At 42.8% G+C, this 27,810-nt stretch overlaps 1 protein-coding gene across 1 annotated transcript; it reads left to right on the top strand.

Moving 5' to 3' along the window:
- The first annotated feature begins 552 nt into the window (after positions 1-552).
- LOC122563590 (prolyl endopeptidase-like) lies at positions 553-27,810 on the top strand. Its single transcript, XM_087976789.1, has 15 exons — positions 553-663; positions 2,682-2,756; positions 3,160-3,293; positions 4,718-4,848; positions 7,142-7,351; positions 8,675-8,796; positions 10,156-10,261; positions 10,946-11,137; positions 11,224-11,421; positions 15,104-15,207; positions 17,152-17,288; positions 22,100-22,194; positions 25,524-25,655; positions 26,818-26,974; positions 27,464-27,810. The coding sequence occupies exons 1-15, from the start codon at positions 622-624 to the stop codon at positions 27,753-27,755; spliced, it is 2,127 nt and encodes a 708-aa protein (XP_087832915.1). The 5' UTR covers positions 553-621; the 3' UTR covers positions 27,756-27,810.

The following is a 27,810-nucleotide window of genomic DNA, read 5'->3' as shown; positions in this document are numbered from 1 at the left end:
CCACCAAGGACATGCAGGTCCTTGGACTCCTCCATTGCCAGACCATAGCAACACGACAGTTGGAGGAAGAGTGCCTCATCTTCCGCCTAGGAACCCTCCAACCACAAGGGATGAACTCAGATTTCTCCAGTTTCCTCATTCCCCGCCCCCCCCTTGTCTCAGTCAAATCCCTCGAACTCAGCACCGCCTTCCTAACCAGCAATCTTCTTCCTGACCTCTCCGCCCCCACCCCCTCTCCGGCCTATCACCCTCACCTTAACCTCCTTGCACCTATTGCATTTCCAACCCCCCTTCCCCAAGTCCCTCCTCCCTTCCTTTTATCCTAACCTGCTGGACACACTTTCCTCATTCCTGAAGAAAGGCTTACGCCCGAAACGTCGATTCTCCTGTTCCTTTGATGCTGTCTGACCTGCTGCGCTTTTCCAGCAACACATTTTTCAGCTCTGATCTCCAGCATCTGCAGTCCTCACTTTCTCCTGAGGGAGTGTGTACACCTGTGCCTGGGGGGGGGGTAGGGGGTATGGGAGAGCAGGCGGAGTTCACTCCCGGAAGAGGCGGCGTAAGAAACCGAGCGGGGTCGGAACAGAGTTCGGCTGATTCCACAGAGAGGAGCGGGGCGGGATGGATCTCAGATACCCCGAGCCTGAGAGGGACCAGACCAGGGTGAGGTGAACAATCCGGGGGCGGGCGATGCTGGGGATTCGGGCACGATCAGGGGCAAACTGGGGAAAATAATTAAACACGTGCCGTAATGAAACTGAAAGAGGGGGAAGTTTCACTTTCCATTCGCTGCACTCTCTCCGAGGACATGGATAATGTTTTAAAACTAAAATTTGAAACAAAATCGCAATAAAAGCTGATTAGTCAGTGTATCGTGTAAACCCCGAGGTTAACTCTGGTAAATCTCCACGGTTCTCAGTTCCTGATCTCAAGACTCTTTAAGATTCAGCACAAGGTTTGGATTTTATTTTCGAGCACCATGAGCTGGCCAGTTTTCGGCAATTCGTTATTCAAACCAGCGCCGACAGCAAGTCCCTTACCCCGAGGGGATTATGGATCAACCTGAGCTTTTGGCTGAAATCCTTCCAACTGAGTCACGTGGACTGTGGAAAATGTTTCATCACCCTACAGTGGCTGGTCAGAGAATGGTACCACAGGCTCCAGGGCTAAATGACCTCTATCTCTTCTCTTTTTTTATTCAAATATTCCATTCAAAGCATCAATAATATTTGCTTCAATCGTTCAAATAACTCGTGACACATTTTTACATCTCTCAGAGCAAAGTAATTCTTCCCAAATTCTTTATTTCATCTCTTTGTATCTATTTTATATTAAAACTTAATGTTAAAACATTATTAATATCTTGGGGCTTACCATTGACCAGAAACTCACTCGCCACATAAACACAGTAACTACAAAAGCAGGTCAGAAATACTGCAGCAAGTTACTCAGCTCCTGACTCCTCAAAGCCTGTGAGGAGAAAGTGAGGTCTGCAGATGCTGGAGATCAGAGCTGGAAATGTGTTGCTCTTTCCACCTATCACATTTCCGACGCCCCTCTCCCAAGTCCCTCCTCCCTACCTTTTATCTTAGCCTGCTGGACAAACTTTCCCCATTCCTGAAGAAGGGCTTATGCCCGAAACGTCGATTCTCCTGTTCCCTGGATGCTGCCTGACCTGCTGCGCTTTTCCAGCAACACATTTCCAGCTCCTCAAAGCCTGTCCATCATCTACAAGGCACAAGTCAGGAGTGTGATAGAATACTCCCCATTTAACAGGATGGGTTCAGCTCCAACAACACATTGAGGACAAAGCGGCCCATTTGATTGGCACAACATCCACAAACCTCCACTCCCTCCACCAGTGACACACAGTAGCAGCAGTGTGTACTATCTACAAGACACACTGCAGAAATTAATTAAAGATCCTTTAGGGTGGCATGGTGGCTCAGTGGTTAGCACTGCTGCCTCACAGCACCAGGGTCCCAGGTTCAATCCCAGCCTTGGGTGTCTGTCTGTGTGGAGTTTGCACATTCTCCCCGTGTCTGCATGGGTTTCCTCTGGGTGCTCTGGTTTCCTCCCACAGTCACAAAGATGTGCACGTCAGGTGAATTGGTCATGCTAAATTGCCCATAGTGTTAGGTGCATTAGTCAGAAGGAAATGGGGCTGGTTGGACTGAAGGGCCTGTTTCCACACTGTAGGGGATCTAATCTCTAATCCTCAGGCAGCACCTTCTAAACCTATGATCAACTCCATCTGGAAGGATAAGGGCAAATTATACATGGGGACACCATACCTGCAAATTCTCCTCCAAGCCACTCACCATCCTGACTTTGACATATGTCACAAGGGTCAAAATCCTAGACTTTTCTTCCTAACAGCATTGTGGATATACTTACAGCATATGGACTGCAATGGTTCAAGAAGGCAGCTCATCTTCTCAAGGGCAATTAATGCTGGTCAGCCAGTGATGCCTATGATATATAAGTAAATTTGAAAATCCCAGGTCCTCATTAGCGCATACAATTTCTTTAAATCCACCCCATTAATAAACTCTCAATTTATGATTTTTAAAGACCATTATTAGATCTCATCTTCACTCTTCTCTGTTGACTTCTTTTCCCAGTTACTGTTGTAAATGTTTCATGTAAATAACCAAGGTTTATATTCCTGATTATTCCAGGTGGATGATTATCATGGGATTAAGGTACCAGATCCTTATGCCTGGCTTGAAGATCCTAACAGTGAACAGACCAAGGTGAGAGATTACCTAACTTCAGGTAAACCTGTCCATGCACTCTCTTGGTTAGCATATTTCTGTCAATTCCATTGGGTGGGTACTATTCTGCCCTGGACAATGTGTATGATGCTTTCAGCAGATGTAATCTTAAGCATAATTGTATAGAGTAAATATATAGATGTATATATGTCATGCATATCATATACATAGTGCATGAAGTAGATGAGTATGTACAGTATATATGATATAAACATATGTGATGCCTAGTTGCATTATGTTCCACTGGGTCAGCTACAGAAACTGGATAAAGGCCTCTGCACTGGATAGCAGTATACCTCAGCCTGGCCTCAAGTGCCTTGCTCACACCAGTTGGAGGTGAAGGTCAGTTATTCTTTGTAATCTAGACCTCCATGTTTTTCAGGCATTTGTGGAAGCCCAGAACAAGCTAACAATGCCTTTCCTGGAAAAGTGCACAGTCAAGAACAAGCTCAAGGAGCGGATGACTGAACTATTTGACTACCCCAAATATGGCTGCCCTTGCAGGAAAGGGAAGCGGTGAGTGCTGTATTGGTGAGGCTGGGGTTGGCCAGGGTTGGGGAGCTGGTGTTGGGGATAATCCTTGAGGGGCTTCAATTGGCAACATTTTGTTTTGTTGGCCATGCAGAGAATTGTAAGTATTGCTGGAGCTCCATCACCAAGGGATTTGTTACTTTAGTGGTTATGTTACAGGACAGGAATTCAGAAAAAGTGGGATCAAGTTACACCATGGACAGTTTGTGAATTTGAATTCCATCATTAAAAATCTCAAAGTGATCCATGCAACTGTCAGATCAATGCAGATTGACCAAGTGGTTCATTAATGCCTTTCAGGGAATGGAACCTGGCATCCTTCATCAAAAAGTGCCTATTTCCAGATTAAGGGGAGACTTAATAGAGACGTACAAAATAATACATGGCTTGGAAAAGGTGGATGCTAGGAAATTGTTTCAGTTAGACGAGGAGACTAGGACCCGTGGACACAGCCTTAGAATTAGAGGGGGTCATTTCAGAACAGAAATGCGGAGACATTTCTTCAGCCAGAGAGTGGTGGGCCTGTGGAATTCATTGCCACGGAGTGCAATGGAAGCCGGGACGCTAAATGTCTTCAAGGCCGAGATTGATAGATTCTTGTTGTCTAGAGGAATTAAGGGCTACGGGGAGAACGCTGGTGAGTGGAGCTGAAATGCGCATCAGCCATGATTGAATGGCGGAGTGGACTCGATGGGCCGAATGGCCTTACTTCCACTCCTATGTCTTATGGTCACCCCATATCAAGTGGCTTTCCCTAAACTGCCCACTGTTTAGGCCTTGTGAAACACAGTTATATAAAACTGCTACCAATGACAGCAGTGCTTCAAGGAGAAGGTTCAGCATCATCATTTCAGGGAAACTAAGGATGGGTAATAAATGCTGACCTTGCCAAGATAACCCAAGTACTTCAGTTGACATTTGGCAGTAGGTTAATGGTAGCAAGTTGTTCTAGTTTCTGTGAACCCTGAGGAAACATATTTGACCATCTATTGTACTCTTCCCTCAATACTGCACCATCATGTCAGCCTAGATTCTCACCTCAATTACATTAAAACAGAAAGATTTACATCACAGAAACAAATCATTCAGCTGACTCTCTACATGTTGACTCAAAATCTGACTTCCAGAGCAGTGTGTCCAAGTGTCCTGTGGAATGGGACTTGAACCCATAGAGTGTGGACACTGAGGGAACAGTCAGTCCATTGAGCCTGAGTGGACAGGACTGAGCTCATCTGTGATGCTAAATGCAGCCAAATAGCTTGTCAACACCTACTATTTAAGTTTACACCTAATGAATAAACTTAGATGTGGAGAAAGATGGTAGCCTTAGCAAAGAAAGAAAATGAACAGGTAAGACTGTTCTGAAGATGTAATCAGGCCTTGCTGAGTGTCAAATTCCTGTTTTGCAGGTATTTTTACTTCCACAACTCTGGACTACAGAACCAGTATGTGTTGTATGTCCAGGATTCCCTGGATGGAGAGGCTCGAGTGTTTTTGGATCCTAACAAATTGTCCGAGGATGGGACTGTGGCCTTAACGAGTAGGTGGAGTCTTATTCCTCCAGCTTAATTTTACTTTTCTTCAAAATAAAGGAGGGAGTCAGATGATAAACCTGAACTCCTCTTTTTCTATTCATTACTTAATGCTGGTAGTTTAGGGGTGTTGGGGATGCTGGGAGGAGGATGTGATTTTAATCATGATTTTAAAAGCATTGATAAGAGCCAGTCCCTAAATGTGGTTCTGTTCTCCTGCACCTCATGAAAGGTACATTTGCCTTGGATTAGGTGCAATGCAAACTCACCAGAATCATTCTGGGTGAAGAGTACATAAAATTGTTTCGTTATATTCCTTTGTGTTTAGAAGGCCTGACTTATCAAGGTATTCAAGATTGCAAAAGAGATCTGATGGATTACATATAGACAAGCTCTGGTGGGGGGAGTACAGAAACAGAGGGCACAGTCTTAAAAGTAGAATCCCTACAGTGCAGAATCATCCCATTGGCCCATCAAGTCTGCATCCACCCTCCAAACAGCATCCCACCCAGACCTACCTCTCTAACCCTGCATGTCCCATGGCTACTCCACGTAAGAGCACATCTTTTGATTATTGAAGGAAACCCACACAGACACGGGGAGAATGTGCAAACTCACACAGGCACTGGGTGGAATCGAACCCAAGTTCCTAGCATAATGAGGCAGCAGTGCAAACCACTGTGCCATCCAAGAACCAGATTGCTCGGGTTTGAAATTGGGAATCACCTTTTCATGCAAAGGGAGGTGAAAATTCAGAATTTGTTTGCTGAAAAAGTTGTGCACATTGAGCACCAGTTGGAGAATTCAAAACTGACCAATAAGTGTTTGTTAGCTAAACAAGGGATATGATTTGAGGTGCAGATTAGTCTAAATGATGGAGAACAGATTTGAAGAGCTCAATGTTCTCCTGTTGGCATTGCTGTATGTGGTTAATGTTGGTTGGAGATTTGGAGGGATAGAGTGCCAAGGAATTTATGAAGTTAAAAATCACACAACACCAGGTTATAGTCCAACAGGTTTAATTGGAAGCAGCAGCTTTTGGAGTGCAACTCCTTCATCAGGATGTTGTGAAGGAGCAGCACTCTGAAAGTTAGTGCTTCCAATTAGACCTTTTGGACTATAACCTGGTGTTGTGTGATTTTGAATTTTATAGACCCTAATCCGACACCGGCATCTCCAAATCAAGGAATTTACGATTCATGTTGGCTCCACATGAGGCTTTATCTGCAGCAGAGTGCCTTGCAAAATCTACCACTATGTGGTGTCCAAATTAATTTTGGGCTTTAGGACAAAACTTTCCATTGTACCAAAGGACAAGTTGAAAATTGGACTATGTATTCACTATTACATAATCAGCATGATAGGCAAACAGCAATTTGTATCCATGTGATTTGGAAGTGCCGGTGTTGGACTGCAGTGTACAAAGTTAAAAATCACACAACACCAGGTTATAGTCTAACATGTTTATTTGGAAGCACTAGCTTTTGGAGCACTGCTCCTTCATCAGGTGGTTACACAACCATCTGATGAAGGAGCAGCACTCTGAAAGCTAATGCTTCCAAATAAACCTGTTGGACTATAGTCCGGTGTTGTTTGATTTTTAACTATATCCATGTGGCATTTGCAAGTTAGTAATTTTCACATTATATTTATTAAATGTATTTCATTCTAAAGAATCATGATGTAACAAAGCAGAGAAGGATAAGGGCTGAAAATGTGTTGCTGGAAAAGCGCAGCAGGTCAGGCAGCATCCAGGGAACAGGAGAATCGACGTTTCGGGCATAAGCCCTTCCTGAAGAAGGGCTTATGCCCGAAACGTCGATCCTCCTGTTCCTTGGATGCTGCCTGACCTGCTGCGCTTTTCCAGCAACACATTTTCAGCTCTGATCTCCAGCATCTGCAGTCCTCACTTTCTCCCAGAGAAGGATAAGGGGAGAACTAATAGATGTTTTCAATTTGAGGGCTTTAGATAAGGTAAACTGTCATAGATGGTTAAAATCTGTAACACACTTGCTGAAAAGATTGTGGAAACAAAGCTCAAAGAAATTTCAAAAGTCAATTAAACAGCATTTGAAGAAAATTTAATATGTAGGATTATATGTGAAGATCTAAGATGAAATTGAACTGTTCTTTTAAAAAGCTAGCATGGGCATGTTGGGCCAAATGGCCTCTTCCTTTTTTCTATGATGTAAGAAAATGTTGTCATCCCAGAAAAGTACATGATTACCCCAATCTCCTGATGGTGTCAATGCCAAACAACAACAGGCCTGGCCTGAAGCCTGACTTTGTTTATTCACCTAGTGCTGGCATTCTCCGATGACGATGAGTACTTGGCGTATGGACTCAGCAAGAGTGGCTCTGATTGGATCACAATCAAATTTCTGAAGGTTGAAGGTCCTGAAGATCTACCAGACACTCTAGAAAAGGTGAAGTTTAGCTGCCTGTCCTGGACTCACGATGGGAAAGGTGTCTTCTATAACCGGTACCCTGAGCAAGACGGCAGTACAGATGGTATGTGTGGGGTTGGGTAAGAGATAAATATATAAAGGTTACATTATAGAGCTGTGGTATAACAAACAATAACCTGCATTTATACGGCACCTTTAATATCCTAAGGTATTTCACAGGAGCACTTATCAGACAGTAAACTTGGCATTAAGCCACATAAAGAGATATTACAACAGGTGATCAAAAGTTTGATCAAAGAAAGACTTGCCTTTATTTGATGCTCAGTGATTCCCCAGGTGCAGCCAATGAAGTACTTCTGGAATAAGTTGTAATGCAGGAAACATAGCAGCCGATTTGCACACAGCAAGCTCCCACTAACAGCAATGTGGTAAAGGCCAGCTAATACTTCAAAATATCAATCAGGGCAAAAATGTTAAGATGTGAGGAGAACTGCCCTGTCCTTCTTCAACATGGTGCCAGGGCATCTTTTCCATCTAGTGAAAGGTCAGATCAATTTAATGCCTTATACAAAAGATGGCACTTGTGACAGTAAGGCACACCCCTCAGTACTGCACTGAACTTATAGAATTTGTAGTGTGGAAGCAGGCCATTTACCTCCGAAGACAGCACTGACCCTCCGAAGAGCGTCCTTATCCAGAACCAACCCTATAAACCTGCATTTCCTGTGGCCAATCCACCTAACCTGAACATCTTTGGAGTGTGGAAGGAAACCGACCCTGATGCAGGGAGAATGTGCAAACTTAACACAGACAGTTGCCTGAGGGTGGGGTTGTACCTTGGTCCCTGGCGCTGTAAGGTAGCAGTGTTAACCACTGAACCACCATGTCACCCCTATTATCAGCTTACATTTTGTAGTTAAGTCACTGGTTTAAAGGACGGACCTAAGCTGGTAAAGAGAAAGAGTGGTTTGATGAAATAATTACTAGTCCCAACATAATATTTCATGCCTCACTATTAGATCTTTTTTGATAATTGATCCTTTGAAGTGCCTAAGGGTATCTTTACATGTTAAAGCTACTGTATGTAAGTGAATTGTGGCTGTAAATACAGAGATAGCATCTTGTAACATTGGCCTCTGTATAGACCAAGAACATCAATTACACCATGACATCAACAAATTGTATACTGAGTTTTGACATCTTCATGACATGATTCCTGTATCCTTTCTGCTCTTTCCTTTCAAACCTTTGTATATTTTCTGTCCCAAGTTTTGGTTGTATTCTGATTTTTTTTTCCCTTTAAGCTGTTGAACTTCTCTTTTCCAAAGAGATCAAACTAAATCTTTTTTGAAGTGTAACTCGTGTTCACTGTGAATGGTGATTTAGTGATGTTCAATGTGTGACTTACTGAAGACATCTTTTACAGGCACTGAAACCACATCTAACATTCATCAGAAACTTTACTACCATATGCTTGGCACTGACCAGTCAGAGGATATCCTGTGTGCAGAATTCCCAGATAATCCCAAATGGAGCGGAGGAGCCAAGGTAAATTGTTAATATCAGCTTGGTTCAGAGATTAATGTTCTCTCACTAGTAAGCTTGGGCCATTTTCTGGCAACTGCAGTACTAAGGAAGTGCTGAACTGTTGGAAGTTGAGGCATTGGGCCAAAGCGTAGTCTGTTCTCTGAGGTGGATGAGAAAGATTCCATGTCTCTATTTTGAAGGAAGAGACAAGCTCTTCTTGGTGATCAGTCAATCTTTCCTTAACCAGTGGACTAGATGGTCCTTTGCTTCATTTACCACTTGCGGACCTTTCAAAAATAAATAGTTAGCGATGAATTTACAAGGATGTTGCCAGGGTTGGAGGCTTTGAGCTACAGGGAGAGGTTGAAGAGGCTGGAGCTGTTTTCCCTGGAGCGTCCAAGACCAAGGGGTGATGTTATAGAGGTTTATAAAATCATGAGGGACATGGATAGGATAAATAGACAAAATCTTTTCCCTGAGGTGGGGGCTTCCTAAACATAGGTTTAGGATGAGAGGGGAAAGATATAAAAGGGACCTAAAGGGCAACCTTTTACGCAGAGGGTGGTACATATATGGAATGAGCTGCCAGAGGAAGTGGTGGAGGCTGGTACAATAACAACATTTAAGAGGCATCTGGATGGGTATATGAATAGGAAAGGTTTGAAGGGATATGGGCTGGACACTGGCAGGTGGGACTAGATTAGGTTGGGATATCTGGTCGGCATGGACAGGTTGCACCGAAGGGTCTGCTTCCGTGCTGTATATCTCTGAGTCTATGACTCAACATGATATTGTCACTGCTAGGGACTATAAATATAAGATAGTCACAAATCAATTGAGGATAATGTCTTTATCCAGCGAGTGGTTAAAACAGGGAGGCCATTGCTATATCAAATGGTTCAGGTGAATACTTTCAACATATTTATGAGAAAACATGATACATCTACCAGGGAGAAAGAATCAACTAAGATGAAGAGAGATGGGAGGAGGATTGAGTGGACAATAAACACCATCATGCACCAGTTTGGCTGAATGTCCTGTTTCTGTGCTGTACATTTGGTACAGTTCATCTTCCTACTTTTTGAGGGATCTTGCTTTGAGTAAATGGGTGGTCACTCTCACTTACATAACAACAAAAATAATGAAGATTATGGTCTGTTGTGAGCAGATGTTCCTCCCTATTCCAAGAGTGCCTCAAGGAAATCTTCAGGCAATTGCAAAGAAGGTGTGGACTCCGTATGAAAGAATGTTGTCCATTTTCACTCTTTTTTTCCAGCTGGAACATTTAATCTCCTGCAATGTATTTTGCTGAAGATGGTAGTTCCCAGCTGGAATGATTGCCTCCTTGAACAGCTTTTAATGCTCTGTGTTTTCAATTAGGTTTCTGATGATGGTCGCTATGTAGGGTTATATATTCGAGATGGTTGTCAACCTAAGAACCAGGTCTGGTACTGCGATCTGCACCTGCTACCAAATGGCATAACTGGTATGTACCAGGTACTTATGAACATTGCCCATCCCATCTCAGAGAGAAGATCCTCTGATGCAGTAAAACCCTATCTGCGTCACACTGACGTCCCCACTCACAGTATCAGTTATAAAGGGATGTGATCTATGTCAAGGATGAGAAAAGACGATTAGTCCCAATTCACCTAGACAATATATAACACCTGTGGAACAGGGTCAAGCTATTCATCCCCTCAGCCATTGTTAACATTCTAATTAATCTGTAATTAAATCTTATCCTCATCTTCAAATCTCTCCAGGTCTCAGCCCTCCATATCTTTGTACCATCCTTCAATCTGACTGTTCTCCAAAGTAATGGCACTTCTCATATTCTGGCATCTTGAACATCCCTGGTTTAATTCCTTCACCCTTAAACGTTCAGCTGCCTAGGCCTGAAGCTCTGGATGTTCCTCCCTCAATCTTTCTGCCTCTCTGGCTTCTCATTCCTCCTTGAAGATGCTTCTTAAAACCTACCTCTTTGACCAAGGTTCTTTTCCCTGTCTTAATGTCCCCTCCTTTGGTGTCAAAATCCATTTGATAATATTCCAATGAAGTTTTTGGCTTGTTTTATTTCATGTAATGTTCTGATGTGATGCTCTAGCTGCTGTTGTTTATAATTTGGTTATTTTCAATGCTTGAAAAACTCATTGCATGACTTTTACAGGCCTCTTACCTTGGGTTAAACTGATCGACAACTTTGATGCAGAGTACAGTTACATTACAAATGAAGGGCCCGTGTTCACATTCAGGACTAACCTTGATGCCCCTCGCTACCGAGTTCTCAACATTAACCTCGAGCAGCCAGCTCCTTCACAATGGAAGCAGCTTATTCCCCAGCACCCGAAGGATGTCTTGGGTGAGACATGGCCATCACCATTTCATACACTGGTTGAAAGTTTCTAACACAAATGTCTTTTCAAACCTTGCGGCTCTGTGTTTCAGATTGGGCAACGTGCGTTAATTACAAATACCTGGTCGTCGACTACTTAAAGGATGTGAAGGACATCCTCCAGCTGTATGACCTTGCTACCGGAACCTTCCTTAAAGACCTCCCATTAGATGTTGGCAGCATTGGTGGATACAGTGGGCGAAAGAAGAACACAGAAATCTTCTATAAGTTCACCTCCTATCTGGCACCAGGTACAATACACAGAGAGAGACAGCTGTAGATGGATACACAAATCAATAAAAATAATATGACAGCTTATTAAATCTATTAAATAAAAGAAAATCAACAACTCTACCTATTTAGAGAGAAATAAACTAGAAGTTGATCTTGAATCGAGTAGTGTTTCGACTTCGCTTGATGCAGTGTGCACAGTTCTGTTAAAAGTTTTTATAAAAAGGATACCAAACAACTGGGAAAAAACATAGTTAAAAATCACACAACACCAGGTTATAGTCCAACAGGTTTAATTGGAAGCACACTCGCTTTCGGACCGACGCTCCTTCATCAGGTGATTGTCAAGCGAGTGTGCTTCCAATTAAACCTGTTGGACTATAACCTGGCGTTGTGTGATTTTTAACTTTGTACACCCCAGTCCAACACCGGCATCTCCAAATTGGGGGAAAAAACATGTTAATGAAAAACAAATTAATACCAGAAGCAAAAGTTTTCAGCAAAGATGGAACAATCTAGGCTCTTTACTGTAAAGAAGAGAAGCCCTTCGATAGTATATGTCATTGGTTTGTCAAGCAAACCTTTCTGGAAGTTTCCATGGGAGTGGATGCAGTACCATCTTAATTCTGTTTGCTAGCTCCCCTTCAGTAAAATCTTAGAATGAGCCCTTTTCACTGCATCTACTCCCAAGCTGGTCAATGGTGTAAATGACATGAATTCTACATGCTGAATCTAGAAGTTTAATCTGACTCTAAATTGATCTTCAAATTTGGTCTATTTCTTTTGGCAGCTTCACCTTTTAATCCTAATATGTTGAGTCTTGTGATTCTTCATACTCAGCAAATCTTAATGGTTTGATTTTCTGTATTGGACACTCCAAAATCTAGAACCCAGAACTCTGAATGCTGTTTAAATATTTTTAATGTGTCCCAGTTCAAGCTAGAACATTTTGTAGACATTTTGACAAAATGCTTTTTTGACCTTCCCTTGCTTGCTATCAATTGTCATGCATTCTGACACTCTCTAAAGAGAAAGCTAAACTGCCTCTCGATAAGGATTTATCTGCTTACCAGCAAGCTGTGTTTTCAACACTTCCCCTTGCTGTAAAAAACAAAGACGCTGAAGATTTTAGTATAGTTTAATGCTGTCAACCATGTGTTTCATCTGCAGATTAATTTGCTTGCTTACTCACTGGTCAAGCACAACAGACTTTATTATCACAATGTTTTCTTCGCTGTTCACCATGTCATGTTAATGATAATGGACTAATAATTAGTTGCTTGTCAGGGATTCATTCATATCATGAGTTAGTTTATTTAAGATTTGGAGATGCCGGTGTTGGACTGCAATGTACAAAGTTAAAAATCACACAACACCAGGTTATAGTCCAACAGGTTTAATTGGAAGCACTAGCTTTCAGAGCACCGCTCCCTCATCAGGTGGTTGTGGAGAATACAATCAGGTTCCAATTAAACCTGTTGAACTATAACCTGGTGTTTTGTGATTTTTAGTTTATTTAAAACAGTAAAACACATTATATATTATGAAGCAAATATTACAGCAAACTTGTGTGTGATTCCAGATCTTTGTGTGTGCAACTTGCAAACGCCAGGCAAACTAACTGTCAAGCAGAGTCATACAGAAGTCATAGAGTCATACAGATATCCAGCACAGAAACAGACCCTACGGTCCAACTTGTCCATGCTGACCAGTTATCCTAAATAAATCTTGTCCCATTTGTCAGCACTTGGCCTATATCCCTTTAAATCCTTCCTATTCATACACACATTCAGATGCCTTTCAAATGTTGTAATTGTACCATCCTCCACTTTTTTCTCTGGCAGCTCATTCCATACATATACCACCACCTGCATGAAATAGTTGCCCCTTAGGTCCCTTTTAAATCTTTCTTATCTCACTTAAATCTATGCCTCCTAATTTTGGACTCTCCACTCTGGAGAAAAGATCTTGTCTATCTTGTCATAATTTTATAAACCTTTATAAGATCACCCTTCAGCCTCCGACACTCCAGTCTATTCAACCCCTCCAACCCGGGCAACACCCTTGTAAATCTTTTCTGAACCCTTTCAAGTTTCACAACATCTTTCCTATAGCAGGGAGACCAGAATTGCATGCAGTTTTACAACAGTGGCCTAACCAATTTCTTGTACAGCCACAATATAACCTCCCAACTCCTATATTAGATGCATTAACCAACAAAGGAAAGCTTACCAAATGCTGCCTTCACTATCCTATCTACCTGTGACTCCACTTTCAAGGAGCTATGAACCTGTACTCCAAGATCTCTTTGTTCAGCAACACTCCCCAGGACCTTACCATGACGTGTATAAGTCCTGCCCTGATTTGCCTTTCCAAAATGCGGCACCTCTAAATTAAACTCCATCTGCCACCTCTCGAACCATTAGCTCATCTGATCAAGATCCCATTGTACTCTGAGGTAATCTTCGCTGTTCACTGCACCTCCAATTTTAGTGTCATCTGCAAACCTACCAACCATGCCTCCTATGTTCACATCCAAATCATTTCTATAAAGGGTAAAAAGCAGTAGACCCAGCACCAATCCTTGTGGCACTGCTGGTCACAGATCTCCAGTCTGAAATATAACCTTGCACCACCACCACCCTCTGTCTTCTACCTTCGAGCCAGTTCTGTATCCAAATAGCCAGTTCTCCCTGTATTATGAGATCTAACTAAGTCCTTTAAATATAAAATGTGCTAAAGGTGTGGTACACATCAATAGGAACCACACACAATGCTCCTTTGTGGTTAACTCTGGGAAGCCAGCACAATCACTGAGCAACAGTTCCCAGGGAATTTCTCCAATTAAAGATCAGGGTGCTCTAATGTGCAAGATAACCAGATTGCTATTTTAAACAAATGTTTCTCATTTCTACGTTGCCTTTCAAGACCTTTGGAGCTTCCAAAGAGCTTCACAGCTCGTAAAAAGTCAATGATACAATGTGGAAAATGCAGAGGGTAATTTGCACACAGCAATCTCCCCGGAACAGCAATATAATAGTTTTTGGAGCACTGCTCCTTCATCAGGTGGTTGTGGAGTGTAAGATCATAAGACACAGAATTTATAGCAAACGTTTACAGTGTGATGTAATTGAAATTATATATTGAAAAAGACCTGGATTGTTTGTTAAGTCTCTCATCTTTAAGACTTAGTAAATGGTTGAAAGTTATGGAAAGCAGGCAGGAAAGTTGAGGCCAAAATGAGATCAGCCATGATCGTATTGATTGGCGGAGCAGGTTTGAGAGTCCGAATTGCCTGCTCCTGCTCCTAGTCCTTATGTTCTTCTGTAAGCAGTGTCACGAGACCTTTCATTTAATGCTGTGAGAGGAGATGCATGCACTGGTTTTGGCCTTACCTGAAAGCTGGTACCTCCAACAATACAGAGCTCTGTCTGTACTGCACTGAAATATCAATCTAACTTTAACACTCTTACCTCTGGAGTGGGGCCTGAATCCACAGTCTGCTGCTCACTGAGCCAGTAACTAAAGACAGTCAGACATGCACATTTGCATTTATATTTGTGTGTTTCAGAGGAGTAGTGTCAGCAATTCCCTGTATCCCAAAAATAAACATTAATAAAAGCAGAAGAGAAATGGTGACTGTGAGTGTGCTGCAGCAAGGACCACAATGTCATTCTCACTTGATTTGGTGTTCTCTCCCAGGAATCATCTACCACTGTGACCTGATGAAGGAAATTCTTGAACCCAAAGTTTTCAGGGAGGTGGAGATCAAAGGTTTCAATTTCTCTGAATATCAGACAGTTCAGGTGAGATTTTATCGCAATCCTGCCTAAACCTTTTCCCACTGTGACTCCATTTTGAGGCTAGAAAATTCTCACAACCTCTCCGAAAGCCGGGAGAGTAGAGTTGTGAAAGGGATGGAAGGACTTACAAAAGCAGAGGTGCAGGACAGGCCTGTGAGACTAAGAGGGTTAGCACAGAGCTACATGGAAGCTCCTGCTGCCTCTGAGCTTACGAACCACTCGGGATCTTGTCCCCTGCTCTTTGGCAGGCTGCACTCTAACGTAAGGAGGTAGGGGTGTTCATGCCTGAGAATGAGATCTGAAAATGCTCATGCAAAGCAGATCTCTCAGTCCTGGTCGACTCAGGTGTGGAGCAATGAAAGGGAACATCTGAAAACACTGTCTTCTGTTTTCCTTTCAGATGACGTGATGAGAATTTCCAACGATTTTATTTGTAAATATTGATAGGATCAATAATTTTGAATTGGATTCATTCTTCTTAAGTTTTGTGGGGAATGCTTCACATCACAGAAATCAGCTTGAAAAGTAGTCTTGCATTTATATAACACGTTTCACAACGTGAAGGTTTTTCAAAGTGCTTTACAATCGATAAAGTGTTTTTAACTATAACCGCTGTTGTCACTAGAGGAATTGCAGTCAATTTGCTCATAAGCAGCAATGTGATAATGAACAGATTGCTTGATGTTGATTGGGCTTGGGCCCAACTCCACTTATCATTTACACATTGTCCCCTTCCTCCAACCTATCTTCTGCATAAAAAGCAACTTTTTCCTAGTCACTATCAGTTCTGAAGAATGGTCACTGAACCTGAGGTATTAACTCTGCTTTCTCTCCTCAGTTGCTGCCAGACCTGTGAACTTTTCTTGCAATTTCTGTCTTTGTTTCTGATTTTCAGTATCTGCAGTTCTTTTGGTTTTTATCTTTATTCACTTGAGGAACTAAATAGTGGCTCCAATTCAGAGAAACACCACCAGTCCAATCCTCGCACCTTATCTATAATATTCATTTCTACTCAGACGCTATGATTGCATTGGGATAGAATCAAACAGGATCCCTGTTTCTGTTCATTGTCCACCTGTCTCCACTCCATGGGAAAAATGTGCTTCTGAAGAAAGGATCTGAAGTGGCTTCCCCTTTGTCACTGGCCATTGAGCCAGGACTTGAACAAGAATGTAAAGCAGTTAATGGTGTCACAGTCATAGTGTGATACAGCACGAAAACAGACCCTTCAGTTCAACCTGTCCATGCCAACCATAATTCCAAACTAAACTGGTCCCACCTGCCTGCACTTGGCCCATATCCCTCCCAAGTATTTCTTATTCATGTACTTATCCAAATGTAACTGTGCCCTTTGGAGGTTCATTCCACACACGAACCACTCTCTGTGTAAAATAATTTGCCCCCATGTTTCTTTTAAATCTTTCTCCTCTAAACATATGCCCCCTAGTCTTGAAATCCCCCACCCTAGGGAAAAGATACCCAGCATTCACCTTATCTATATTCCTCACGATTTTATAAACTTCTATGAGATCACCCCTCAACCACCTGTGCTCCAGTGAAAAATGTCCCAGCATATCCAGCCTCTCCTCATAACTCAAACCCTCCAATCCTGGCTAACTCCTGTAAATCTCTTCTGAACCCTCTTCAGCTTAACAATATCCTCCCTATCATAGGAATTATAATATTCATGATTGCTCATCACACTCTTTCCACAAATTCCCAATCACTCCGATGAGTTTACATCTGAAAGAAGGTGAAGGTTTGAGGAAGAGAGACTCCAGATGAGCTACCAAGGAGTTAGTACCTTGTGGAGCAGAATGACATGAAGGGAAGAGTCAATGTTACTGGCAATGAATTACACACAGCCATTAATCTGCTTAGGTGTTTACCAATTGGTTTGTTGCATTTGCTTGCTAGATCACCATGTTATGTTTCTTTGTCTCAAAGGTTTTTTACTCCAGTAAAGATGGGACTAAGATCCCAATGTTTATTGTCCACAAGAAAGGTATCAAACGAGATGGTTCCCATCCAGTATTCCTGCATGGCTATGGAGGATTCAATCATTCACTAACTCCCTGCTACAAGTAAGTGTTTTGGTTGTGCTGAGCTGTTTTGCTGTTAACTTTAGCATTGAGAGAACTTTCTGTCCCCCTTTTCAACATGATGACACCTGTGCAGTGAGTACTTTAGTGTCATATCCCTATAAGTGTCAGAGAAATAGTTTGGATCCTCAATAGGTTATTGAGTGCCTGGGATTTCAAAATAAATGAAAACTACGGCACGATGGCTCAGTAGTTAGCATTACTGAGATAGCTTTGGCAAATAGGGTTAAGGAGAATCCAAAGGGATTTTACAAATACATTAAGGACAAAAAGGCAACTAGGGAGAGAATACGGCCCCTCAAAGATCAGCAAGGCAGCCTTTGTGTAGAGTCACAGGAGATGGGGGAGATAGTAAATGAATATTTTGTATCAGTGTTTACTGTGGAGAAGGACATGTACCCGAGAACTCTGTGCGAAGCTAGGGAAGTGATTGCTGGGCCCCTTGCTGAGATATTTGTATCATCGATAGTCACAGGTGAGGTACCAGAAGACCAGAGGTTGGCTAACGTAGTGCCATTATTTAAGAAAGGTGGTAAAGACAAGCCAGGGAACTATAGACCGGTGAGCCTGACGTCAGTGGTGGAAGTTGTTGGAGGGAATCCCAAGGGACAGGATTTCCACGTATTTGGAAAAGCAAGGACTGATTAGGGATAGTCAACATGGCTTTGTCCGTGGGAAATCGTGTCTCACGAACTGAATAGAGTTTTTTGAAAAAGTAACAAAGAGGATTGATGAGGGCAGAGCAGTAGATGTGATCATTATGGATTTCAATAAGGCGTTCGACAAGGTTCTCCATAGGAGACTGAATAGCGAGGTTAGATCTCATGGAATACAGAGAGAACTAGCCATTTAGCTACAGAACGGGCTGGAAGATAGAAGACAGAGGGTGGTGGTGGAGGGTTGCTTTTTCAGACTGGAGGCCTGTGACCAGTGAAATGCCACAAGGATTGGTGGTGGGTCCACTGCTTTTCATAATTTATATAAATGATTTGGATATGAACATAGGAGGTATAGTAAATAAGTTTGCAGATTACATCAAAATTGGAGGTGTAGTGGACAGTGAGGAAGGCTACATCGGAGTACAACGGGATCTTGATCAGATGGGCCAACGGGCTGAGAAGTGGCAGATGGAGTTTAATTCAGATAAATATGAGATGCAGCATTTTGGGAAAGCAAATCTTAGCAGGACTTACACACTTAATGGTAAGATCCTAGGGAGTGTTGCTGAACAAAGAGACCTTGGAGTGCAGGTTCATAGCTCCTTGAAAGTAGAGTCGCAGGTAGATAGGATATTAAAGAAGGCGTTTGGTACGCTTTCCTTAACTGGTCAGAGCATTGAGTATAGGAGTTGGGAGGTCATGTTGCAGCTGTACAGGACATTGGTTAGGCCTCTTTTGGAATATTGTGTGCAATTCTGGTCTCCTTCCTATCGGAAAGATGTTGTGAAACTTGAAAGGGTTCAGAAAAGATTTACAAGGATGTTGCCAGGGTTGGAGGATTTGAGCTATAGGGAGAGGCTGAATAGGCTGAGGCTGTTTTCCCTGGAGCGTCAAAGGCTGCAGGGTAACCTTAACAGAAGTTTATAACATCAGAGGGGCATGGATAGGATAAATAGACCAAGTCTATTCACTGGGTTGGTCGAGTCCAGAACTAGAGGGCATAGATTGAGGGTGAGAGGGGAAAGATGTAAAAGGGACCTAAGGGACGACGTTTTCATACAGAGGGTGGTATGTGTATGGAATGAGCTGCCAGAGGAAGTGGTGGAAGCTTGTACGATTGCAACATTTAAAATGCATCTGAATGGGTATATAAATAGGAAGGGTTTGGAAGGATATGGACCAAGTGCGGGCGAATGGGACTAGATTAGGTTGGGATATTTGGTCGAAAAGGAGGAGTTGGATCAAAGGGTCTGTTTCCGTGCTGTACATCTCTATGACTACTGCCTTACAGCGCCAGCAACCCGGGATTGATTCCAGCCTCAGGCAACTGTCTGTGTGGTGTTTGCAAATTCTCGCCACATCTGCGCGGGTTTCCTCCAGGTCCTCTAGTTTCCTCCCACAATCCAAAGCTGTGCAAGTTAGGTGAATTGGCCATGGTAAATTACCCATAGTGTTCAGGGATGTGTAGATTAGGTGCATTAGTCAGGAGAAATGTAGAGTGAGAGGGGAATGGGTCTGGGTAGGATACTGTTCGGATGGTTGATGTGGACTTGCTGGGCTGATGTGCTTATTTCCACACTGCAGGAATTCTATACATTTTTAAAAAACAGATGCAGATTGGAGTGGGATTTAATGGATTAACTGATGAAGTTGAATAAATTTGTTTGCATTGTCTTGAGTTTACAACTTGTGAAACGTGAGGTAATCAAAGTGTTTAAAATAATAGGGTTTCTCTTTATCTCCCCTCGTAAATCCATTTCCTATTGTGGGAGAATTCAGAATAAAGGAGTATAATCTAAAGATGATACCAGGTCATTCAGGATTACAATCAGGAACTTCTCTTTTTACGGAAATCTGGGATATCACCGCTGAAAGGCTGGGGATACTGGGGAATCAAATGGAGCTTTTAAGACTGAATTTGTCAGATAAGAGTATCAAGAAATAGGGATCAAAGGCCATAAAATGAAAATCAATTAGAGAAAAAGAAGTTGCTATAGAAACGCAACAGATCTGGCACCATCTGTGAAGAGAGAAAGCAGAATTAACGTATAAAGTCTGGGGACCCTTTTTCAGAATTCCACATCATGAACAAGGGTCATTGGACCTGAAATGTTAACTCTGCTTTCTCTCTCTGCAGATGCTGCCAGACCTGTTGAGCTTCTCCAGCAGTTGCTGTTTCTATTTCCAATTTCCAGCATCTACACTTTTGTTTTGTTTTAGTTAGGATCAAATACAGTTCAGTGACTATGTAACTGAACGGTGGGGCAGATAGCCGCTTGCTGCTTCAAACCATACAGTCCATCACAGCCACCCTGCTTTCCATTAACTCCGTCTACATTCCCCACTCCCTCAAGAAAGCAGCCAACATGATTATACTCTCTGCCACCCTCTTCCATCAGGCAGAAGATACAAAGGTTTAAAAGCACATACCAACAGATTTAAGAACAGCTTCTTCCCTGCTGTTATCAGACTTATGAGGAGACCTCATACATGAGAGTTGATCTTTCTCTGCACCTTCGCTGTATATTCTGCCTTCTGTTTTATTACCCTGATGTACTTATGATTTACAGGTATGATTTGTCTGGTGAGCATGGAAAACAATACTTTTCACTGTATCTCAATGTATGTGATAGTAAATCAAATCAAATCAGTCAATGGTCCTGTATTAACCTAACTATACACAGTGTTTAGATTAGAGTGGTGCTGGAAAAGCACAGCAGGTCAGGCAGCATCGAAGAAGCAGGAAAATCGACATTTTGGGCAAAAGCCCTAAATGGCCAGAGTGAAATCAGGCAGGGAGGCTCATACGTGGATATGAAAGTCTTTTCAATTTAGTTAAATGAATAAGAAAGGCATTCTCATGCAACAACAATTCGAATTTATATATTACCTTTAATACAATAAAATATCCTCAGCTACATGTAAAAATATAATCCTTTGCATTCTGCTAACGTAACTCTCTGTGCTAGCTCATTGTTCCTCATGGGCCCGGGGGAGGATGATGGGATGCCATCTCCAATCCAAAAAAGACCCCTGACTGAATCCTCCTCTCGGCTGATTGAAGAGCACTGGGACCCATTATTGTGGAGCCTCATTAGTGCAATATTTAAAGAGAAAGAAAGGAGTTACCGCAATATGCTGACTCATATTTGTCCGTTAATCAGCATCAACAAAACAGATTACCTGCTGCTTTATCTCCTTGCTGTGCATAAATTGGCTGCTCCTCGCACTACACATTTCAGTCATACTGTGTTTAGCTGTGAAATACTTTGCAATGTCCTGAGGTCACAAAGTGCGATGAAGAAATGCAAAGTAGGAGCAGATGCTGGAATCTGCACCGAAAACAAAAAATACTGGAGATCCATCGGGTCAGACAGCATCCATGGAGAGACAACAAGCTAACGTTTCGACTCTAGATGACTCTTCATCTGAACTGGCGTGAAGTGTTGTAAAATCTTCGGCATGCTGCAGTTCTCTTGCGAATCACAGTGCAAACTAGACAAGCAACATCTCACCTTCACATTTGGCACTTCACAGCTTTCTGGACTTAAATATTGAGTTCAACACCTTCAAATTGTGAATCCACTCCCTTTCCTTTCTTTTAGCTTTACTTGTTTCATTCTCTGTCACCATGTTCTCGCCCCCCCCCCCCCCCCCCCCCGTGAGAGTGTCTGTTCTTTCCAGTCTGGCAGTTAGACACACCATTGTTCTGCCATTCTCACTTTCCGATCACTTAATCTGAATGGTCAACATCCTTACTCCCCCACCACTCCATCACCTCTCCCACCCCCACCATCGCATAAATGCTGACCCCTCCACATTTCACTTCAGCTCTGATGAAGGGTCATCTAGAGTCGAAACGTTAGCTTGCTCTCTCTCCATGGATGCTGTGATCTTCAGCTCTTTTTGTTTTCAATGAAGAAATGCAAGTCTTTTCTAAAATCACCCTTTGAGGCACCACCCACTGATTCGAACAGAAAATTACTTCATGCATTAGTTGTGTTTAGGTTTGATAGTCTAGGCTTGTGTCCAGTTACCTGAGGCAACTCATACCACTGTTATAGATTGTAGGTTCATTACAGTGTGTTGAATCACTTCTCTCCCACCTTCTTACTGCCTGTGCTGTGTTTCCAGCGTTGCATACCTGATTTTTGTTCGGCACCTGGGTGGGATCCTTGCTGTGGCCAATATACGAGGAGGAGGAGAGTATGGAGAAAATTGGTACCAAGGTAAGAGATTCTTGAGAATCCATCCTTCCTTTCATTTCATTCTAGAATTGTTAACGAGATACTGGCCTGTCGTAGTTATGTGATTACAATAATAAGTCGGAGGCTTGAAAAGATAACTCAGAGCAGTTCAAATTCAAACTCAACCATGACAATTTGAAAATTTGAATTCAGTTGGTATCAGTAAAACTGGCCATCAACCTGTCAGATTGGTTTTTAAAACCTTAATGGTTCACTATTACTCTTTGAGGGACAAAACTACTGTTTTCACTTGATCTGGACTTAAAGTCATAGAGTCATAGAGATATACAGTATGGAAACAGACCCTTCAGTCCAACTCATTCATGCCCACTAGATATCCTAAATTAATCTAGTCCCATTTGCCAGCACTTGGCCCATATCCCTCCAAACTCTTCCTAATCATATACCTATCCAGATGCCTTTTAAATGTTGTAATTGTACCACCCTCCACCACTTCCTCTGGCAGCTCTATGTGACTTCTGTCTGACATACCCATAATCACCCTTTGAAATGGCCCAACACACACACACTGTTTTCTATTCAAGTACAGAGGAACCTTGATTATCTGAAGGACTCTTGTGGAGAGTATTTCATTTGGTTAATAGATTTCCAGATAACATATCACAGCCGAGCATCAGGACCTTGCGATCTTGCCGGATAATCAAGATTCCTCTATATCAGGTATCCGGGATTCAAGATGAGGGGCCCATTCCCACTGCAATCTGACAGCAATGATATTGAGACACTAACCAGACTTTGTGGAGTTTGCTTGATCGTTCTGCCTAAGATTTACAAAATCTTCTAAACTTTCCTCTGTGGCTTTGATTTTCTGTGAATTGTTTGTCATGTTCTCCTAATCCTGGTATTGTGTTCAACTGGGTTATAAGATCACGAGAAGTCAGAGTGCACAGAGGCTGGTATCCTGTTGCCAAGTCACTCTTTCTTTATACGTGGAGAGTCCTTGGCACTGATCCAGCTCCGTCAGAGCCAGCTCCCAGAGTGAACAGAAACTCTGACATTCTGTCAGCTAGGGCTCCCTGACTGGACCAGACTAACAGTCCCAATCAGGGAAGTTATATTGAATGAGGTTCACCTGGCTGACCTCACTACACCATTCAGCCCGCGAGTCTGTTCCTCCATATGGTAAGATCGTGGTTGATCTGATTGTGGACGTAGCTCCACTTTCCAGTCAGTTGCCCATAGCCCTCTAGTCCCTTGTCCATCAACAAAATGTCTAACTCAGTCTTGAATACATTCAGTGACCTGGTCTCCACTGCTGTCTGTGGAAGAGAATTCCAAAGACTAACAGCCTTCTGACAGAACAGGAGGATCTTAAACAGGAGGTTCCTTATTTTTAAACTGCATTGTCTAGTTCTGGATTTCACCATGAGAGAAAACCTCCCAGCACCTGCCCTGTCAAATTTTGCGTTTTCAGTAAGATTACATTTCATTTTTCTAAACCCCATTGAATGTATAGTGAGTCTGCGCAATCTCTCCTGATATAAAAAAAAAGTTCATCCCAGGAATCAGACTTTTGACCTTTTCTGAACTACCTCCCATGCAAGTATATACCTCTTTAAGAGATCTCTTGTAACGCAGTGGTAATGACCCTAACTCTGGGCCACCTACTACAGAGTTATGAGTTGAGACTGTGGTGCTGGAAAAGCACAGCAGGTCAGGCAGCATCCATGGAACAGGAGAGTTGCCGTTTCGGGCATAAGCCCTTCATCAGAAATCCAGCCTCATTTCCAGCACCACACTCTCGACTCTGATCCCCAGCATCTGCAGTCCTCACTTTCTGTTACAGAGTTATGTCATACCATATCTGAACAGTTTTGTTGAAAATATATATACCTCCTTAAATAAGGAGACCAAAGCTGCATGTATTACTGTGGGTGCAGTCTCGCTAATGCACTGTTCATTGGTAAAAAGACCTATCTAATTTTATACTCCACCTCCTTGCAAAAGTGTCCAGCATTCCATTTTGTCTCCTTAATTGATGTATCTCATACCAACATTTTGTGACTCATGCATAAAGATACCCAAATACCCATATACTGCAGCATTCTGCGGTTTCTGTTTCTCTCATTGATTCATATTTGACTAATCTATTCTTCCTGCCAAAGTGAACAACCTTACATTTTCTCACATTATATACCATCTTCTATTTTTTTTGTCCACCTACTTAACCCATCTGTATCCTTCCATATCCTCCTCACAGCTGCCTGTATCAGAAGCAGATTTGATTGCATTATACTCCATCCCTTCATCCAAATCATTAACATAGATTGGAGAAAGTGGAGGCCCCAGCCTATCCCTGCGGTATTCTGCTAGTTGCAGTTTGTTAACCTGAATATGATGCTTTATACTGACTCTATATCTCTTGGTTACCCGATATTCTGTCCGTGCTAATGTAAAACTCATATTTCTTAGCAAACTTGAATGTTAACCAAGGTTTTAATTTCAATTTCAATCTATCACTTGAGTCAAAAGTAAATCGCTACAGTTTGAACTGGGGGCTCAAACCCTCACCTTTGACTCACAGCAGGGAGCAGTATCACTGGGCAGTATTTAATGGAGGTAGTGGAGGTCTCACACTCTGACCAGAGACCCGATGAGAGGGCAATATCTCCACTTGTTGTGAATGTCCACTGAATCAGTGCCTGGACAAGAGTAGGCAGAAACCCCACCCACGAAGAAATGTTGGGCTGTCATCTCTACTGAATGACAACACCATTGGCATAAGCTGCCATTGGCATTGCACCCATCTGAGGCCTAGGAACAATGCTATGTTCCAGGACATAGGTGAGACTTGATGGGAGGGATGTAGGATGTGATGGGGGTGTCAGCAAGAAGGCCCGGTGACTGGCTCCCAGTGGCCTCTCGCCCCCAGCTAATGCAGGCCTGTGTATCATAGAGGAGAAAGTGAGGTCTGCAGATGCTGGAGATCAGAGCTGAAAATGTGTTGCTGGAAAAGCGCAGCAGGTCAGGCAGCATCCAGGGAACAGGAGAATCGACGTTTCGGGCATAAGCCCTTCTTCAGGATTCCTGAAGAAGGGCTTATGCCCGAAACGTCGATTCTCCTGTTCCCTGGATGCTGCCTGACCTGCTGCGCTTTTCCAGCAACACATTTTCAGCTGTGTATCATAGAGCAGAGGCAGAAAAATGGTGGGCTCCTCATCACCCACCCTCTCACCCAGTGAAATGCCTCCCCACCCAGCCATGGGGAAGCTATTAAATTCCACCCACTGAGTCTCAGTCCCATCCTGTGTGTATTGTAATCTGTTTATTTTTTGTATCATTCCCTGCAGCTGGGATCCTGGGCAAGAAGCAGAAAAGTTTCGATGATTTCCAGTGTGCAGCGGAGTACCTGATCCAGGAGGGGTACACGTGCAAAGAGAAACTCACCATCAATGGAGGCTCCAATGGGGGCCTGTTGGTCGGTACGGACTCTCAGGCAGATGCTGGTTGAGTAAAGCGAGTTGCAGTGCTATTTAACACACAGTGTCACCACATGGCTCAGGAAAGGTCCATAAGTGATAGCATACCAACTCCAGACAATGCAATAGATGGTTCCAGGAGGCCATGGAGGAGATATAAATGTCAGCTTTAACAAACACGGGTTAGCATGAGAAGTAAGAAAATCAGCTCCCTGCTGGGAAGTGTGTGCATTTGAGGATTTTGACATGATCATGATGGGAGTCAGCTGTAACAGTTCCCATATTTGCTCAGAGCTAGATCCCAAAAGCAGCAATGAGATAATTGCGCCAATAGACTATTTTGTAGCAATGTTGACTGTGGAATAAATGTCACCTCTCCTGTATTTCTTCAGTGTAGTCTTACAGGATGTTTTACATCCAGCTGAGAGGACACATTGGGCCTCATTTTCACATGGTACTTGATGAACGGCATTTCTGGCAATGCAGCACTCCCTCCACACTGTCAGCATAGATTTTATAACCCGAGAATGGGACTCAAACATACAACCTAGTGACTGATTTCTGTGCTCACCACTATCTTCTCAATAGCAATTAGGGATAAGGTGCACATCCCATTGAAAGAATAGCAAAACAAAAAAGCCAATAGGTTGAAGCCTGATACTATCTTGCTGATGACCTAAGGTGCTGAGATTAGAAATGCATTCAATTCCAGACACTGAATACAGACAAAAGCTAAGCCTTGGGATATCAGGCCAATAAAGAGGCACAGAATAAGTCTTGAATGTCAGTGGACACCGTCATGGAGGCAAGGTCAGAGAAATCCTTTATGTTCGGAGACCTGATAGAGAGTGCATGGAACATCAGATGGAGAGTAGAAAGCATTAATCTTGAATGTTGTTTCAAGTTAAGCACAAGGGAAGCATTGTAACAAACTAGCAAATGACAAATTCAACTGAGTCAGAAATCACTTCACCTAATTGATTATTAACTGGAATAGTTATGGACCAGAAATGAATAAGTCTGCAGTCATAGAGAAAAGGCATTTAGGAGATGTATGATAAATCGTCGGTTTCTATGGAAGGAAGAGCTAACTGGGTGAACCAACTTCCCTCAGTTTTACTCTGTGACATATAAACACTTCGTGATTACAGTATCTTTCCTTCAGGAGCGTGTGTGAACCAGCGACCTGATCTGTTTGGTTGTGCAGTTGTTGAGGTCGGTGTGATGGACATGCTCAAATTCCACAAATATACCATTGGCCATGCCTGGACCTCTGACTATGGCAGTTCCGATAACAAGGAGCAGTTCGATTGGTTGATTAAGTGAGTAAACTCTGGGAGTGGCCCTGTTCTGGTGTTTGAGATGTCATTGGGTGTGCAATTGGTGACAACAATACATTTTGTAAACATGTGCCAGCCATCAGAGGAAACTGTCTCAAAACTCCACTAATATTTGGAGCCATCCAGCTCCATGGACATGGAGTTATCACTGAGCCACTATTGCTGAGGTCCATTCTATGAGTACAGGGTTGTCCTCTGGGCATATTGCCCAAACACTATGCATCAATAGTGAGAGTAAGTTTCAAAAGGCTGGAAGGAGTGGTTGCAATTTACTGAAATGTATATTTTGCCCCTCACTTCAACCCGCACCATCTTGCATGTGTGGATTTTCCGATCAGAACCGTGTCTGGCTTTTACCAGCTTCCTGTAATATTGGGTGCTGAAGTCAGTTACAGAGTTCCTGTCAAATGAAGGGGGGCTAGGAATCTTTTAACAGAAATAATTATTTATTAATTATTTCCTCTGCCCCAGGTATTCTCCCCTCCATAATGTCAAGGTACCAGAGGGAGGGGTCCAATACCCAGCCATGTTGCTGCTGACTGCTGATCATGATGACCGTGTGGTGCCCCTTCACTCTCTGAAGTACATTGCCACAGTGCAGCACGTGGTTGGGCGCAGTCGCCAACAGAAAAACCCTCTCCTAATCAGGATTGACACCAAATCAGGACATGGAGCTGGAAAACCCACTACCAAGGTGATCGAGGAAGAGTCAGACATCTTAGCCTTTGTGGCTGAGACCCTGCATTTGGACTGGGTGGAGTGAAGGGGTTCTATCCTGATTTGAAGTCCAATCAATTACAGCTTTTTAAAAAGTGAAA

The sequence above is a fragment of the Chiloscyllium plagiosum genome, unplaced genomic scaffold, assembly GCF_037043375.1.
Source record: "Chiloscyllium plagiosum isolate Xiang-an unplaced genomic scaffold, Cpla_swu_hap1 HiC_scaffold_30, whole genome shotgun sequence".
NCBI classification, from domain to species: domain Eukaryota; kingdom Metazoa; phylum Chordata; class Chondrichthyes; order Orectolobiformes; family Hemiscylliidae; genus Chiloscyllium; species Chiloscyllium plagiosum.
This window is presented reverse-complemented; position numbering and strand designations above follow the sequence as displayed.

Coding starts and splice junctions, on each gene's coding strand:
- LOC122563590 (XM_087976789.1), top strand. CDS start 622: ATGGATCTCAGATACCCCGAGCCTGAGAGGGACCAGACCAGG. Junction 3,294..4,717: donor CCTTGCAGGAAAGGGAAGCG/GTGAGTGCTGTA, acceptor CCTGTTTTGCAG/GTATTTTTACTTCCACAACT. Junction 11,138..11,223: donor GCACCCGAAGGATGTCTTGG/GTGAGACATGGC, acceptor TCTGTGTTTCAG/ATTGGGCAACGTGCGTTAAT.